Genomic DNA, 20,359 nt, shown 5'->3' with positions numbered 1-20,359 from the left:
ATAAACTCGTATGTATTTTTTTCTTTTATGTTTTTGCTCTTTCATTGTGTCACAAATAAAGAAAAATGATTCGAACAACGTCTACAAAAAAATTTTTTAGAAACAAAATTCAAAAATTAAATTTCTAATATAAATTTTTTTGAAAAAAAAATCAAAAAATTAAATTTTGTAGAAAAAAACATAAATTTCTAAATTTGAGGTGACATTATATTTTCATAACTTAAAAAAGTAATAAATAATTAAATACCTGTAATAAATAAGAATTGGAATTGCAAATTAAACATAATTTTCCTGATGCTAATTCCAATTCCAAAAATTAAAAAAAACCTGATTCTTAAATTGCCGATTTCAATTAATACTCCCATCACTACCTATTATAAATTTTTAATATCAGATTATTTTTAAATAGATTTAAATTTACTCATTTAGAAGTAATGTCACATCAAAGTGTTCTCGAAAACTATTCCTCTTTTAAAATATAGTTATTTTTCCGTCCCTTAATACATCTGGATTAATAATTTTGTAAATAAGGATGGAATATTACGACACGTTATAAATATTAAGAAGTGTCAGGACAAAGTCCCAGCTGGGAAATTTTTTCAGTAATAACTCTTAACTTAAATACAAAAACTGAAAAAGGGTACATACCACCAGAAAATAAATAATTCAGTTTTTAATTTGCATTACTTTCTAACTCAAGAGATTTAAAAATAAAGAAGTGAAGGTACACAATTTATCTTCAACTTGTCTCTTGAAATGAGTATTTTAGTTTCAAACTTGTTGCCAAAAAATAAATATTTTCTTAAGGTACCGCGAGTAAGCATTATAGTATTAAATTTACTCAATCTTACTTTTTTTGAAGTGTATATTTCCTTATCTAGGAACGACTGATCTACAAACCTAAGTACATTGAGTTCAAGAGAATAATTTCTCCCAATCACGTTGTCCATTGAGATACGTCGTTCCATTTCCACAAGTTCCAGAGTTAGAAATTAATAAATTGAACACCTTATTTAATAAATATAACCAAATTACTACAATTACGTCAATGGTATTGATACTTAATTAAATATTACAATACAAGTTTTAAAGCGTTAAATAAGCAATTTTCATTATCTAATGAATTCTCTTTTTTTTCAGATAATTAATTCATTATTTGAATTAGTGGCCTTTCATTAAAATGTATATATTTGTCTGGTAACACAATAGTTGAGTTTAAAAAATATAACTATCTTAAACTGTTGCAAGGAGGGAGATGTTTTTTTAGACCCCAATATCTTTATAGCATTGTATTAAATGTGTTCATCGAACAAATACAACCAAAAAATCAACTCATTCTCAATTTGACATATTGATTTGTATCAAGATAATGACATATCTGAATATTCCTTCGATATATTTAGACACATTATTCACGAGTATAAATATTCTCATTCAATATGCTTCCCAAATATTGGCAACTTATGCATTGCATATAACCTCAATGTACATGTTAAGTTTAGATGTAGGTATATAGTTGACGTTTGCATCAATGCCTTTGCATTAACAAAAGTATTTATGCAGTAGATAGATAGAAAAACAATCAGATATAAAGTTTTATATTAAATTTATTCTATATGCAGTTTGAATAAATACATTTTATATATCTGCATAAGTTGGAACAAACATATGTACATTCATTGGATATTTTCCTTCAAAATTCATCCAAATTATTTTTACCATTATTTTTTTTTGACATAACGACCTAATGGACTGTCTGATTACTGTAAATTTTATTAAAAAGTGATGCAAGATCAAAATTGTGGTCTCCCAATTTTTTGTTGTTTGGTATACTTGTACTCCATTGCTACCAACCTTCTGACACATTTAAAATGGTATAATAGGCCTCATAAAAAGTTGCGCCGTCGATTGCATAACCCATCAAATTTCTTACCCAAATACAAAAAATATTGAGATTATTTATCAAAAAAATTAGCAAATTACACTGTGCGAGAAAATCTTGGAACGTCTTAATGCTGAAACCCACATTTACTATTGTTGTTTAACCCATAAAACACAAAAATGATCTTTCAAACTATTTTACTAATTGTAAGCAATAATGAATATTTCAGAGGGATGTAAAGTTCAAAAATTAAATATATATAATTGGATTAGATTACTGACATCTAATCAATAAATACTAATAAAATACATTGGATAGGATACATATTTAAATTGGGGTTAATCGTCCTATCTATAATAAAATAATAATTACTTATTACTATTAGTCAAATATTCGCCCTAATATGATTTAACTTCGAAACATTTTCAAGCAACCTTACATCCTTATTTTTTGAATAATCTATAAAGAAAATAAAAATTAACAAAAAATATATCAAAATTGAACTCTTTTTTGACAGAAAATCTTTTAAAATTGTAGTGTTCGGTCTATTCTTTAGTCTAAACTATGATATTTATAAAACTATAGAAAAAATATAAAAAATATTATCTTCTTAAAATTATCCGTCCTATTCCTTAGATTTTTATATCATTAGAAACATTTTGTATGAGCTGTATTCAACATAAACTAATAAATAATTTATCTTTTGAATGGTAAAATGTTTTATAAATTGTTTTTACCTTAAATTTTCATATAAATATTTATTTTATATAAAAGTATAGCTTTGAATTGAAATTTAACTCAAAAGCGTGATATAAAAGAAAATCTCTAAAGGTCAAACCTGATAAAATTGAAAATTTCAATGGTCATTTACATTTTCTATGGCTTAAACTAACAATAATAAATGTGGGTTTTAGCTAGTGGTCCAAATTGATGATGCCTAGAGAGCTATTGAACTAGTCGTTATCACAAAAAAAATCCAGAATACTTCAAAAGAGACAAAATCAGAACCTTCGTCACATAATGCATCCTTTCATTTACGTTCATCCCCTTCCAAAGTGCTAATAGTCCAGGTATTTCGAAAAATTCGATATACAATAATATATTCTTTGCTTTGCAAATTTATTTCTTTATCATTAAAAGGTTGCAATATTTGAATTTCAACTATCCGCCGTCACTGTCTCCAATTTTGAGATAGAAAGAGAAAGTATGACCTGAAGGCAAACTTATACAATGTATCCAATGCTTTCACCCCAACGGTTAAAATGTATCTATGTTTGTTAAACTTTTTTTGTCTTTAGTACTTTTTAATATGATGCTGTAAGGATATGTAAACAAATTGAACACTTTAAACTATAAGACTGCGAAATCAAAATAGTATTAGGAGAAAAAAGTAAAAGCTTTTGTAAACAGCATAATATTAATTATTTCTAAATTTATCAAGGATTATATAACAGGATATGTTCGATACGGAATATGATATCTTCCACTCTCTTTTCATCTTCCTTTTCATATTGATATAAATAATATGAACGTATAAAAACATTCTTTGAAACCTTGATAATTAATAACAGAATATATTGACAGTGTCATCCCCAAAAAAATGAAATTTCAAGTTAGATGTAGCAACAAATAAAGATACAAATATAGAAACATGTTATTTTAGTCTATGGGAAAGATCTCAAAGAAGTAAAATAACGTTTATTTGGAGCCTTAATCCTCTATAAATTATTTTTATATTAGATGGTAATATAAAATATTGAACAATAATAATATTCAATTTGTCAATTCAATATTTCTAAACATTTTTCATCCTTAATTTTTGAAGGCTTTTATATTGTTACTTCATCATGAATATTCCTATTAAATACCAGACATAACTATGGTTTGTTAATAATGGTCTAAATAGAGAAAATGCTCTCAAATATCACAAATATATCAATATGATTAAAGTATAAAAAGCTTTATTATTAATGATAAGACGTGATCAAATTTCTGACACATATATAAGTAATGGCTTTGATGAATTGTTAATATGATAAGATGAATATATTTCAGCAAACTGATTGATTTGGTTCATAATATATAAAATTCTACTAAATAATTGTTAATCAGCAGACTTTTGTTGTTTAACTATTGGAATATATAAACAGCTCGTTTGTTGTAAAAACAGTATAAAAATATATATTTAGGTAAAACTATTTTGTACCCATAAATTTTGATCTATAAATTTTCTCAACATTGTATATTTAAAATGTGTTAAGTAATTTTTATTTAATTTTTTGTAAATAACTTGAACTGAAATCGAGCAATGACCAAAAAAAACTCATGCATATCATAACATTATTAAACCAGTGCTTTGATACAAATTATGAGGCTAAATAATTTATTCAAGAAAATTAAATAGTGACTCACAATTTTTTTTCTAACTTACATACATATTTAAATAAAGGCAGGGATTTTCATATTTTTTTTTTCAAAGCAAATATGTAACACATATAGAAGTTTATAATTTTTGTGTGTGAAGGGGGAATAACTAAATTTAATCAGATTTTGTATACCCAAAAACAGTCTTATCGGCCTTAGTAAATCTATAATTGATCATGTCTTTTTCATACCTATATGTCTAACACATTAAATTAATTTATTAATTAGATTTGCATAAAATATGACCTCCCAGTATGTAAAAATGAAAGAAACTGTAAATTTACGTAGAAATCATGACAATTAGAATATATATATATATTTTTTTTTTTTGAGGGGGGAGGGGAAAAGCAGTCAATCTGTCATGACGTTTTATTAAATCAGCTGCAAGCACTTGTAAAAAGAGAAAAGAAGTTGGCACAATTCTACTCAGTGTCTAGACTTCGGCTGGAATTACTACAATGGCTATCCTGAATTTTATTCCGTGTCCAACAAGGATATACAATTTTAATTGCCTAACAAATCATCATTGTTACTCGTTGTCTTTTATGAGAAAACACACCAGTGATTTCTCTATACTTGAGCGTGCTCTTTTCAAGAGTTAAAGAATAATAATATCATGCTTGGAAAATTAACAAAAAATATATATATATAACTGACCAGCAAGAAAAAAATATAAATCGTGTTTTTTTCATATCTTATACAGCTACGTATATGGATATAATAAATTTGGATTAATCAATATAAAGCTATTATTGTTGGAAACTATTTAGAGCTGTTCCATAAATTGAATTTGGATACGACTCGTAAAGTTTTTATATTGTTCTTCATACCAAGGGGGGTTTATACATTTAAAAAAGAGTTTCAGTTGTATATTAAGAAAAATTAGAGTCAATATGTAAATTTTTTTGAGGAATGATCAAGTATTATTTTCAATGTGTACGATTATTTTCTTTCAATATACTATCAGATTATGATAAAATGTGTATTATGTGAAAGAAAGAATCACTTTCACAGTCCTGCCCTCGTTAATAAAAATGTATCTATCAAGATTTAAAAAATATATATTTTTAAAATATATTTACATATTTAAAAGAAACAGTTTCTATGTGTCTTTTTTCTGGAATTATGGATGGTTTTCTGTGATACAGTCATTTTTGATTAAAAAAATAACAGTATAGTCATGTTTGTGAAATCTTGCAGGTGTTTTGTATGTAGCAGTATTGTAAAAGAAAATATAATATCTACATAGGTATATAATTTTGGTCCACCTCTATTTTATTCAACTCTATACTATAAAATATAAGTTGAAGGCTCATTTTTTTTTACAACGAACGTGTAGCTAAGACTTAGACAGATAACTTTATCTAGCGTTACCCCAAGATAAATTGCATTCAAATGAATCTACCCCAAACTATTGGCATGATGTTTATTTATTTATTTTCATTTCGTTTCCCTCACTTAAATCATCCACTCCCATTAGTAAGACAATATAATAGGTAAAGTGAAAACAAAAAACTATAAATTAACTTTTTTTAAGTATACGCTTAATCTTGAAGCTTTGCTTACAAATTTTTTAATGCAATGTATTAATCGTGACATAAAACTAATAAAAAAAATCAAGGAAAAACCGCTCAGAACTTTTCTCTTAACCTAGTGTTAAGGACACCTATTACACTTATCCTGATATATTCTACATATATTGATGTATAGTAAAAATATTCATAGACATGAGTTCAACTTTACACAATGTACTATTCATGGGTTTTTTATAATAACCCATAAAATTACTATACTATTGAGCACTGGGCTTCTTATATAAGTTTTAATATCCAATTTTATACAATTTCTTATGAAAAATGTTATTTAGAAATGTAATTCAAAAAAATGAACGTATACTTTATTGTTGAATAAAGTTTTTTTTATGTTTATATACATGGGTCACACAAATGTATATATATTAATTTCTTTTCTAATTTAAAAAAATAAAGTAAAATAACCATGTATAACCAACAAAAATCTTTGTGTAATAGCAATAAATCTTTTGTTAAAAGAATTCATTAATTTCTTATTATAAATTATATGTACAATTGAATATGTTATCCCCCGAATAATCCATTGATGATAAGCATATGCATTTAAATATATATTATGTATAGTAAAACATTCATGCATTAGTGCGTTGGACGCCAAATGTAAATGTTTAGCAATATGTAAAAATATGTTATTCAAATTATCTCAACAAAGAAAACAAAATATGGAAGCAGATTTGAAGAATATTTGATAAGATCTAAAAGGATTTTTTGAATAAATATATTATGTAGATATGTATGTTAGATGATATTTATAAACTAATCTATTTTCATTTGGTTTAAGGATCATGTTAAACTTTTATGTATTAAGTCGAAAAATAAATGTAAATTACTATTTCCCGCTATTTTTTTAAACTAATTATATTTGGTTCATTTTTGGTCACATCGGATCATACTATGAAGTGCTGTAAAGGTGTGAGTGTGTACTTTGAGATAGTCTTGTACTTATTCAGTTCAGTTGTGAATTACCGTACGTCAATTATGAAGGTATATATATTCAAATATGTTCTTCTGAATTTTTTTTCCATTTGTTATTGAAACCCACTCATGAAATCTGACGTCATCTGATTTAAAATAATTTATAAAAATTGCGTTATTTAATTAATTTATATATAATCATCATTTACTTTAAAAGTCTAGCACCAACGATTTTCCTAATTCTTTCGAAATGAACACTCAGGAGAGAAATATTTTACCTTGTGCTGTGTCAATCTGCTACTGGTGAAAGCTATTATTACCATTGATTTCTCAAAGCAAAGGACATTCATGCAAAATGCTTACAACCTTATCATAGACAAGACCTATTCAATTCCGAAACTGCCAGAGTTTGGCTCTATACATTTTGAGGAAGACTGCTTTCAGAGAAATCTAAAGGCGGAAATCATATTTAACTACGGAAGGACTTTTAGTGGCAAGGTTTGAAAAGCTTTAAGATCAAATGGAGCTCCTACTTTATATTTAAAGAAAAAGAAATAAGAAAGCAGAATATCTGTAGTATTCAATAGTATTAGGCCATTTGGCTGAAAAATAAACTTCTGTGGATTTGGTAATCTTATGAATGAACCGGAAGAGGCTCTTAAAAAGATGAAAAAGACAATTAAATGTGTACTAAATCTTGTAACTTGTCCATTAAGCTACGTTGCCCCACATCCAGCTGATATGGCAAAAATAATTGAAAGGGACAGGAAGACTGTTTAAAATGTAAAGAAGTACTTGAAAGATAATGGGAACATCAAAAAGAAGGATCATAGAATGCAAGGATCACTAAATCATTTTAGGCCTAAAATATTAATTTCTGGGGAAAGTAAGAGTAGGCACAACCCTAGAGCCCCGGATGTTAATCTTCTTTAATCTTAGTAATCAGCCCATTGGTCTCCCATATCTCCAAACAAATATTTGAAACTAGTAATCAATTTAGTTGAATCATACATTTTATATTTGACTATGTCAATAGATGAAATAACTATTGCACTCAAGTTTTCTTATGGCTCTCCACATGTCGACTTATGGCAATGAGAGCTTTGGCGCTCAAAAGAGCGAAAAGAAGCATTGCCCAATGCTTAGCGCTTTTCTGTTTTTGTTTTATCAGCCAGCCCAACAAAATGATTGTCTTTGAGGTATTAACATTCCCCCCTCTGCGCTTTCCTGTTTTTGTTTTATCAGCCAGCCCAACAAAATGATTGTCTTTGAGGTATTAACATTTCCCCCTCTACATTAAGATAAATAAATTCAAGTCAAAAGGAAACCAAGGGGCACTCCACAAAAATGTTAGATAAATAAAGAACATTTTCAGCATGTAATACAACAGTACAACAATGCTCTCTCAATGGTCTTAACACTCTGTTACTCTACTGGGATCTTTTAAAACACGAGTATTAAAAAAACACTTGTTCATTCTTTGTTTCATTTAAATTTTTTGCTCCTATTTAACATAAATTCCACAATATATGTCAGAATTTTCTGGCTATTTGTCGATATATTTTGGCAGTTATTAAACATTCTTGAGTTGGTTTTTTTGCCCTTCTTGATTGAAAGTTTATGAAGAATAAAGTTCAAATTGAACTAGATTGTTGAAGTTAAATATAAAAGACACGACGGGAAAGAAGGAAAATATACACAAAATAATGAACGACGACCAAATCTCTTAACAAATTAATAAACTATTTTTTAATTTTTACAAACCTTTTATTATATGAAGTAACATGAAATAACATTCAATATTACAGTACATATATATGATATTTATGTTATTTATTTTTATTTTTTGGTATTATAATCTGCAAAATAACATTTTACCTATAAAATTAATGAGTTTTAACGTTTTAATAGAGTTTTTATTTATACAGAAGTATTGGAATATATATTGTTTATGTGTTTTTTTTAATAACCATATTAAAACATTTTGTACTGGGGTATTCATAATTTCCAGGAAAACATTTCAATTAAGAATTGAAGTGAAAGCAATCGAGAGCTTTAATAAGGGAAAATAAATATAGATTCAATTGGGTTTAAAAGAGGTAAATCAATAAAATGTTGACACATAGCATATAAAATTTTAACATTCATTTTGTGGAAATGTTCCTATGTACATTATATGTAGATATGCTAAATTTTAGCGTGAAATTTCTAGTCCTTTAATACTTTAAAGGTTTTTATTTTTTTTAATAAATATTATAAGCTATATCTGTTGATCTAATTGAAAACTTAAACATAGGCTCATTTAAAAAAAAATTATTATTATCATTTATCACAGGAACATCTAATACACATTAATATAAACGTTAAACACACAATTTTATACTTCGTGTTCATCCCTTCCTTGTAGAAATTCCGGTTGATCTTTGAAGACTTATATACACAAACACTTTTATTATATATATTTTTTCCCGCCCTCCATCCTTTACTATTCACATTCGTCCGTCCATTCTCCCGATCCAAGCCAGGCTCCCCTATCTGTAAAATATCCGAGGATACGTATCGATTACTCCATATATTTCTTGAAACTGCATGGGATCCCCATACCTCTCCAACGGATCGCGTAGAGTATTTAGAGCACGAACATAGGCACAATTTTTTATTAGATATTTCATTGAAAATAGCTGATTCTCAACGATAAAATACTTGTGTTTTTAAGTTTCTATGTCAAGTCATGAAAAAAAAGTCAGTTGCCGGAAATCACAGGAAATAAAAATGGCAGTCTCGCCTAGGGATCAGGGGCAACTGCAATGAGGGAGGATTTTTTTTCTCAAAAAAGTAATCGTAGTGAAAGAAAACTTTTTAATGGGAAAACAGGTCTAAATTATTTTTCAAAGTATCACAATTTAATTTTTGAAATGTTTGCAGAAATTTAAAATATTTCCTCCTCAAAAAAGGAGTGAAATAAGCCTTTGGACGATTCTGGGGATGAACGTATTTAAAGGTTCTTGCAGATCCTTAACACATAATGGACTTTTTGTACACACAGAAAAAATCTCATTGACACTCTTTTGAAATCTTTTGCGAAAGTGTATGTTTGATCTATCTGTAAGTTTGAGTTACAGATTATGATTTCTATTTTACTTTAAATTAAGTTTCATTTTGAGTCAAATCAATTTTTTTAACTCACATACTTTTCCTTTAAGGATAAAACAGTAGATATTAATAGAAATATTAAAAAAACCCAGATGCTTCCGTCAAGTATGATTAATAGAAATATTACAAAACTAAGCAAGAATGACTTCATCAAAATAGAAGTATGAAAGTTTGTTCCATTCCTTGATTAAACAATTTCAAAAAACCCATGGATAATATTTTTAGTATAACTTTTTACTAATTACGCAAATATATATGAAGAGAAAGAAGAAATGCTATTAAACAATACATTATCATACGTACAAAACTTTCAAATATATTTAATAACCATATTATATATGTAGCACGTTAATACAAAACTAAGCAAGAATGACTTCATCAAAATAGAGTATGAAAGTTTGTTCCTATTCCTTGATGAATTAAACAATTTCATACAATGTTTTACTCATGGATAATATCAGTGTGTTCCTAAGATTTTATCTCTATCATAACAAATCATCAAATAAAAATTTATTGTTTGGTTTGTGATCGACTAAGGAAGATATCTAATACACTATCACCATACCTTGATTGCTTAATAAATATAAGAAAATACTTTTTCAAACAACAAATTCCATCATTGATTTCTCAAATACTGTATTTCAATCCACTCTATTTTGCTTATTTTGTTACATACTCTTAGAAACTACTACGTACATGTGAAGCATATTTTACCTTAGGCTTCTTTCATACAATAAAAATTAATATTAAATTTGGAATCCTCGAGAGTAAATTGATTTCAAATTATGTTCTGTTTCTACAGAGATATAATGAAATTGTATGTTTACATACATATACAAAGATAGGTATCTACCAATAAGTTTTTTCTCATGTCTCTAAAGAAATCATACGAATTGAAAAAGGGAGTTTTTATAATCAACTTCATTTATTCAAATATATGTATGTACAATCTACGTTTTACATCAAAATATAATATCATTTATATTAAAAAAAATGTATAAATCAAATCTAATGAAGAGTTTTCCTTATTTTTGAATCAAAGAGTTGATCATAATGACATCAAAATTATAACAGATGTAAGAGTATTGGTATATATTTTTCATCTTATTAAACAATAGACAAGATTGCAAATATTAGACTTGATATTTGGGGAAAAATATATATATTTTGTTAAGCTGGGAGGAATAGGGTTGGTATTATAAAGAAAAGAGGTGTTAACATGCGATGAAATGAATGGTTTTTTCTTACCGTTCGATTACTGGCACTCTGGAAGTGTCAGCTATTTTAATTAACGATACCCTTAGGTACTTTTTCCGCGAAGAGAAATAAACAATATTCTATCCCTTAAAAGTATGTAAAACACTACAGCCAATATACACTGGCAACATAACTATCAGTTATTTTTGGAAAGCATAAGAAAGGAAGGATTTTTGTCTTCGCATCAAAAAGTAAGCTAACACAGAATACTGGGATCGTAAAACTTCTATATTGTTTGTATGTCATCAAGGCAAAGGAAATTGAAATTGGTAAATCGGTTTGAAACATAGTATGAACCCACTTAGAAATGTTAATGAACTAGGATTTTGGTCGTTTTTTTCCATCATTTTAATGTTAGTGAATAATTTATATGATTTATAAAAAATAGGATATGTATAAGATAGTTTTAATATTGATATACTGTTATTGACTACTAGAATCATTTAATGACGGTTAAAAAAAAGAAGGAGTTATTCAAGTAAAATGAACTGTTGGTTTGTTAAAAAAAATAAACTGAAAATTAACGTCATCCTATAACAATTGGAAGACTGTTTCGAAGGAAAGAAGCTTAGCTGTCAGGATGTTGTATTGACTTAGGTTGTTGCTGCTATGAATTGGGAAATAAACAAATACTCCACTCCGTAGCTTGCAATGATATAGGCAGGAATTACTACAATGTCAATCCTCAATTCTACTCTGGGTCACATAAAGATTTACAACTCTAACTCCACAGAGTTACTCTTTGTCATTCACGCACAAGTGACTACTTTAAACTTATTGTTCTCTTTTCAAGAATAAAAAAATTATAATAACAACTTTGGTAAATGAAAAAAAAAAAAAAATTGGGACAACAATTACAAAAGGAGAGCACAGTAATAAATTTTCATATCTTTTTTACCCCGCATATACAATTTGATTTTACAAATTAACAGCAAGAGTGCACTTCTACAGGCTGAATGCGCTCATTTTCGCTACAAAGTTATTGGTCGTTTTATTTATCAGTCCTTCTTTGACATTCAAATACATTACAACAGTGCATAAAAAACATACAAAAACAAACATTTATTAATTATATTTTATGGGAGGCTTTTTTATTCATTATTATTTACTGTGAAGATACATTTGATTATAATGATTAAAAAATGTGATAAAATTCACATTTCCTTAGACTTCTTATACAATTTTTTTTAGGACGATTTATGTAAATAGCATAGATACGTTGAAATAAAACAAAACAACTTATTTTCCTTCTATTTAAACTTAGAACTAAGGGGTATCAACTGAAATGCTACCATATATATCTGTACCTATATATCTAAGAAAAGATAGATTTTGACGTGTGACGGATTCAACTTGTGGAAATTGTCATTTTATTCGTGTATTTTTGAAGCTATACTCCCTTGAATGTGTATGATTCAAACGTCATCATTCCTATCTACAAATTGTCTTCCTAAATAAAGAGTGGAATTTGTCTGTATTTCCTTAATTTTGTAACATCTAGAAGCTAATCTAATTAAATGTCAATGTCATGACATCTAAGTTGAGTTATATCTCTCAATACCAGCGTTTACATAAAAAAAATTGCAGTTATCTGTTTGATGAATGTACAAATTCTTAAATCAATAGATTTAGTAAAATCTTTCTTTTTTTTCTTGTACTTTTTTAAGTTATTCAACTTTGTAAAGCTTTGTTTAATATCTCATGTTTGACTAAAAAATAATTTTCATATATATGTTAATCAATATTTGCTTAATATTTTAGCCTATATATAAAGGTATACATCTATATTTAGCTAAATCGTTCATTCAATATATATGGTAGTAAATAAATGGAAGAAAGAACCAGGGTTTTTCTGCATTAATGTATTGGTAATAGACACACAAACCATATTTTTCCTTTCATTTCTTTTAAATGTGATATTAATTCATTATTTAGATGTAAAAAAATTTCTCCGTAATCATTTCTTAAAAGTAAATGATATAAAATAAATAAAAAATAAAGCAAAATATATATTATGATACTAAAAACCACACATAAAAAACGTCTGCCTTACCTTGTGTTGATTGACTTTGATCTCTTTGACGAGATAGTACTGCCTTTCCCAAGGATGATCCAGATTTGTACCGTTGGCTACAAGTCGATTTGCATGCCACCAAGACACAATGGCTCTTGGAACGCCAAAAACGGAGCATCTCAATGTTACGTTGGTCGAACCTTGAACAACGACGGTTTTAAGCACCGCCGGCTCCACTTGAGGAAGACAAGCAAGTTCTCCCAATGATAGAGATGCTATAGAAACATTTTCGAGGCGTAAAGGTCGGTAGCAGACAGGCTCTACACTTCGTGGTATTCCGGATCCTTGGATCCAACCTACAAAGTCTAGGAGTCGACAATCACAGTGAAAAGGATTTCCGTGGATCTTGAAAAGAAAAAAAAAAGTGGAGAATAGGAACGATAGTTATATAATGATTTTTTTAAATATAATATATATGCACACAAATATATATTAGTTTTTCTTATAAGGCTTTACATCCCATACTGAAATTTTACTCTCATTGCAAAAGAAATCGAATAGGAGCAGAAGAAAATTTAGAGCGAGAGAGAAAAAGGGTCTATACAAAACGACATCCTTAGAGAAGCAAAGAGAGAAATAAATAAGGAGAGTGATTCAACTATTTGTTTGAGCATCATTCATTAAAAAATGTTTACCAAAAATATTCAAATCTCCAAACCTCATTCCCCTTCATTGTATTACAATATATCAATGTACATACTTCAAAGATGATTAATCATTATTCAAAGTTTGTGTAATTATGATAATTAATTATCAATCATTTCATCATTGAGAGATATAATGAAATATATACAATAGCCCAGCATAAAAGAGAAAATCTTCACAATCGTATGATTTAAAGTTTCAGGAGTATACTGAAAATGTAAGTCCAAAGGAATAAGACGCATTTCCATAAATATCTGGTTGTTTAAAATCCCAGTTCACTAATGGTAGATGTAGATATAATTGAATTAATATTATAAAACACTGATTTACATTATAAAGCAAATAAAGGCAGCATCAATTCATTCACTTCAGAGCCTTTTTCTGGTTAACAAACATATTTGCTGTGAAATGTAAACATATAAAATATTAAAAAAGAATAAACAAAATAGACCAAGAACAGTTGGAACGCTTTAGGCTCATTTGCTCAAAGTTGATAAGACAAATGTGATCAACAAATGCATGCTATTGTTTGATTATTACTAAATATGATATAAATTACTACTTTTTTCGACATTTTACAAAGAAATAAAACTCATTAAATGTTGCTCCTATTCCCAAAGTCTAGGAAAACAGTAATGAAAAATCAAATTAGAGCTAAAACTTAAGGAAATTAGATTAAAACCTTTTTTTTGAAGAATAAAGAACTAAGGCTTTCTAAGGGTCAAAAATTATTAAGTATCGATATAATACAACAAATTAACCTTCCTTAGTGAACATATTTTTTATAGCCCGGTTAGTGAACTGGATAAAGGCAGGTTACTTCATATATCGAGCGTGTACACGTCTAAGTGTATATATATGTATAAATGATACTTTTTTTCTTTTATAACTATAAATATACACTTATACGTAGATATGTTAACCCGCTTTAAAAAAGAAACCCCAAAAATATAACTTATTCTATTATATGATAATACGGTTAAATTGTTTTAACAATCAAATTTGAAATATTTTTTGCAACTATTATTTTCGTTTTACAGACAAAAATATGAATGAAACAAGTAGAAATACTTATATGAATATAAAACATTGGGTAAAAATAAATCCTTATCGAAAATATATTTAACGACATTAATTTGGGGCTTAAAAAAGACATAATTATGAGTTGTTGGTTCAAAATGATCATGAATCTCCTGTTCCTGACGCATCAGACACATTGAAAGCCTTAGCAACATTGTAAACTGTTAATTTGGTCATGTTTGTAAACTTATTAACCTGTTTGGGTGTACGCCTGGCTCGGAGGCACGCTATAATAGTCAGGATTTTGTTTAATTACTGATTCACTTTTTCAGTTGAATTTGATGAGTACACTTTTTTAAATATAAATTTGAGGGTTTTCATGATATTGTGGTCTAAACTTACTCCCGATTTAAAATCCCCACTCTTACATATTGGTGGAAGGAAAAAACATGAAATAATTTAAACTTTACTTTTTTTAAACATGAATACTCTACAAAATCCTCTTTCTTTTATTTGGTATTGATGCAAAAGGCAAATAGCTTGTATGACATAAAATTAACCATCAAAACATTATATATAATAATAAAGTTTTTTTTTTTTAAAACAAATTTTTACAAAAGTGTGGAGGAAAGGAAGAATTCACCTATTTCATTTAATTGATGATAACATTTTAAAATATTTAATACAGAATAAGATATGCAAGGAGTTGAAAAGAAGTCAGATTCTTTACATGGTTAGTAAAAGACTGCATACTAGCAAAATAAAGTATTTGTGGGTCCTAAATATCTTATAAAGTAATGAGAGGGAATAATAACATTGAAATATATATTTGTAAGCTAATAAATCTATTTGTAGATAAAACTTGAATTAAAATTTAAAATTTTATTCTTTAAAAAAAAAAAAAGAATAATAATAATTATAGTTCCTTTTTTAAACAGCTTTTACAATAATAATATAGAAAGTTAAGGACAGAAATGGAAATTATATTAAAAAATATCATGTATCGATATGTTCAAAAGGAGCTCGTGAAAATTGAAGTGTCAACCCCCTCCCCACCAATTCTTTTAGTTTCCAAACGACTCCAAAAGCTGAATAAAACGAACAAACACGGGGATCAATATAGTGGGAGGGAGATTGGTCATGAGAATACCATTCACAGATTAAAAAGAGAGATGCCTAGGATATTGTCCCACTACGTCAACAGCCCTCAACAACAAGTGGAAAAAAGATAAAACAGAGAGGCTCTGCTCTTTCTTCAAGGATCGCACAGAGTCATCCTTCCATTTTTTTTATGAATGCAGTAGAGTTATACATGTAAGGGAAATCCTGGAACTTAAAATTACGGATGCACTCGGAATAGAACTAAAAAAAAGAAGAAGATTGGCTTTTGGCTATCCCATTGACGACGCAGGATAACTAAAGGCTGACACAGTCATCACAAAAGTTATTTGCATTTTATACTTCACCCGGACAGTGGGCTCTATAATAAAGACGAAAGGACTCGAGGATTTCATTGACATAAAACCCAGGGTCCTTCAACCGTTTTGAACACGGTTGATAGATAATTATTTATGAGAACTGGGTGGAGATCCTCTGTTCTCTTCAGTCACGTGGTAGCTTGCCTATCAGATCTACAGGCTTTAAATATGTTATTTGTATGTATACAAAGAAGGACATAGGAGGGATAAATAATTATTTCATATATTGAATGTTAATTATTGCTTTTATTTATGTTATATTTTCTTCTTAAGTATTTCTAAGCGTATTACAAAAATTTTGTCAACTCTTATGATTCAATATTATGTTTAGAAGAATAAATGTCTAGATAATTTGTAAAATAATAATAATAAATATTGTTTTTAATAGAATGGAAACCGGAGACAGTTGCAACAGTCTTTATTTCTTTTTTTTCCATTACATTTTAAGATTATAGTAATAAAAATATATATATTTTTATACGAAATATTCACTAAAAACTTTTTTTAGTGGTGGAAAATAACTTTTTTTATGATTATTTTTTTGTACTAATGTCGTCATTTTTTTATTGTTTTCCTATAACATACTTCATTTGAATTATTGAATCTTTTGCAATCAGTTGATAAAACTTGATCAAAGATCAAAACTTACTAATTGGGGGGAAATATGTGCTATTATAGTACTCGGAAAAAAGAATTCAGTGGCTTGTATGTTATTTGAACTGATTAGGACTCTGAAGAAACTTGTGAGAGGGAATTTATCTCATCAATATTACGGGTCAGTTATCTATATAGAAATGATTACATAAACCTAAATCTGCTATAGTACGTTAGTTTTAATAACTCAATGTAATGAAAAGTCTAGTTATTTGTTCATAATTAAATTCATCATTTAAATTTCTTACTCCAATTTGATATTTTTCAACCTATTGAATCCATTATTGGCTACGATGCCACATTGCATTAAAACACAATTTGTTTACAAATGATTTACTGGTATAACTTTTAAATGTATTCAAATAATAGAAAACATATGTAGAGATCAGGGTTCCTCATTTCTTGAAATACAGTAAACTATAAATATAATGAATTTGAAGTGATTGTGTATGATACAGGGTCGTACATTAAAATTAAAACAAACTTTGACCTCATCTAGATCCTAAACAAATCCATTGCAACGATTTTTTATTTATTTATTTGCATAGATTTTAAAGGCATATTATTTTTTTATTACAGCCTTCATTGGCCTTCATCAATGCATAAATTTTCCCGCGTAATGCTCGACAGACTTAGATGATGTCTGCAAAAGAGTGCTTTGCAGCCACGCGCTTGATGGCGTCCTTGATAAACTTCGTATTGTCGCGTGTGGTGGCGCATGTGGGCCTCTTCAACACATAGATATCCACAGGGTATAAGGGCATGGAAGCCTGTATAAGTTTATTTAGCTTTGGCTTAAAGGTAGGAGTTGCTTTCTTTACCCCATACCCGTCCTAGCCTTTCCTGGCAATGTTGTCAGAGGTCTACAGCTTTTTAGCTACACTTCAGACTGTGTTTCTGGGGTAGCCAGTGTGTTTGGCGAGAGAATATGTCATTTGCGAAGATGAAACAAATGGAAGTTTATTATATGAGTCACCTAGCCTTTGGTATGTGCAGGAAAGACCCGGTCGTGTTACACTCATACGGAATCTGGATGAGTTCAAAGTTTGTTCTACTTGTAGTGCACAACCCTAAAGTTTAAGAATAAATAATATGTTTTAAACTAATCATACACACATATTCTCATATGGCATGTTGTACATTTTTATCATGATCAATAAAAGAGAGCGAGGTGCCTTTTAGATCCTGCAATTCTTACTTTTTTTGAAAATTCTTTAACCCGATCCGACCCGCCAAATAAATTAAATAGTAAGTGATGTATAAACTATTTTTTTTCTGTTGATTATAAATAAATTGATTTTTTTCAAATTAATTAACTGCAGAATTTTTTGGGAATAAAACCACGATTCATGCAGTGAAAATGTCATCTTGAGTAAATAACCTTATAGGTTTGTTAAAATTTAGTGAGTAACTAAAACCAACCTAAGGTAATTGAGCCAGAAACAAAATTTATTGCGACTGTCTCCTTTATCCTGTTTTTTCTAAAGTCATACATAAATTAATTATACTTTTCCAAATAAGCACACCTTATAAAATACATAGGATCAAAAAAGTACCGGGCATAAAAAAGAAAACACATTTTTTTCTCTCAAAATTGGCTTTTTTAAAATTATTATTGCTATTTATTTATTTCATGTTTTATTTGCTCTATGGAGTGGAGTCCTCATAACACTTTTCAAGCCAGTGCTTAGCTTGAACGGTGTTTTTTCACATATAAAGCAGTGTAAATTAAAACACACCATTGTTTTTGATCTATTGTTTTGGAAATAACAAAAGTATTGACACGCTTAATATAATAACTCACAAACTAAACCTCGGATTGTGGTGAAATTTTGACAGCTGTCTTTTGAAGGTTGGTGCTAACTGAAAATGAGGTAAAAACATCAAAGTAATGTCATCGATGTTAATCTCTTTTGTCATTAATAAATTAATTATACAATTCCATGTAACTACGTTTTATACTCGTATATACAAATAAAAGTGTCAAGTAAATATTTGTCTGATTCTTATTACATCAATAAAAATATACCATTAATACTCCCTCGAATAGGTGTTTGAGTATTCTATATAATCCATTTACAAAGGAAGACTCTTTACATCGTTGATTCAGATTTATTCCTAAATTCATTTATCATAAATCCTTTTTCGGAGAATGATTTATTTAAAGGAATTTTCCATGAAGGATTCACTTAACCCATTCGTCATAAATATCATTTTTCTTTCTTCTCATTTTAAAGGCTGCATGTTATATATATAATAATTTATACATGTTATCAGGATTTAACTTATTTTCCCTCAAACTTTACTAAATTGAATTATCTCAAGGATTAAGATCGGAAAATCTGTAAGCCACATGTTCTTAAAAATATTCAAAATAAACATGGCTTTAGACAACCTCCTCTACTTTGTTCCCTCGTCATAATATGTTTCTTCCTTCTTGCTCTCGATTCTTCTCCCAAATCATCTTTAATGATCCTTCAGAACGTAACTTCGCTATGACTCATCTTCTTGTCCATACAGTGAATCGTTCTCACTGGATTTCTAGCAAGAGTGTTTTTAACACCCATAATCATGACATTTTTTCTTACTGTTTGTTTCCAACCTTAACCAGACTGTCTGGCAATTGTTCCTTGGGTTTTAAATCGTTTTTATACTACACACAGCAGTCCGCCTGAACCTTAGGTCCATTTTGGTTGGGATCTCTGGTGTGCGAGCATTTCCATCAATAGAACTCTTTTGGCTTCCATTTTGTCTTCATTGAGGATCCAGTCAATAATGATAAATAAAAACAATTCCAAATGATTTTTTTCAACCTTTATTTAGACCGTAAATAATTTATAACAAATAGAATTATGTAAACTTTGATGGGGAAGATTCATTTACAAAAATATGATTAAACATTATAATTTAAAATTTCTTCTCAGATTAAGGCTTACAAAAACATAAAATATTCAAGATTCATATATCCAATCTGAAATCAATTAAATACAAGCATGTAACATTACGAGCAAGTTTTCTCTCAAACTATCAGCTAGCTCGTTTTTTTTTTTTTTTGCTCTTTCTAAACTTTTTGAGCGTTTTCCGCTAAATCCAAAAAAAAAGTCCAAAAATGTATTGATGCGTTCAATTCGAATGTATTTCATCTTGCCAACCCCCAAATTAAAATAGCACGAATATCCCCCGCAACCATATTCTTTACTAAGTAACTCGTAATATTTAATTAAGAATTCCCTATCGACCTAGCTTTAATAGTACTTTCGTTATT

The 20,359-nt window shown here is 28.3% G+C and overlaps 1 protein-coding gene across 3 annotated transcripts in view; it reads right to left on the bottom strand.

Annotated features, from left to right (window-relative positions):
• Positions 1-20,359, bottom strand: part of LOC121114098 (uncharacterized) — a 436,583-nt gene that overhangs the window by 170,334 nt on the left and 245,890 nt on the right. For all 3 annotated transcript variants that reach the window (XM_071887046.1, XM_071887048.1, XM_071887047.1), the window contains one exon: positions 13,277-13,642. In XM_071887046.1, coding sequence (XP_071743147.1) covers positions 13,277-13,642 — 366 coding nt within the window. The remainder of the gene's footprint in view (positions 1-13,276; positions 13,643-20,359) is intronic.

This window comes from Lepeophtheirus salmonis, chromosome 3 (genome assembly GCF_016086655.4).
Source record: "Lepeophtheirus salmonis chromosome 3, UVic_Lsal_1.4, whole genome shotgun sequence".
Taxonomy (NCBI): Eukaryota; Metazoa; Arthropoda; class Copepoda; order Siphonostomatoida; family Caligidae; genus Lepeophtheirus; species Lepeophtheirus salmonis.
This window is presented reverse-complemented; position numbering and strand designations above follow the sequence as displayed.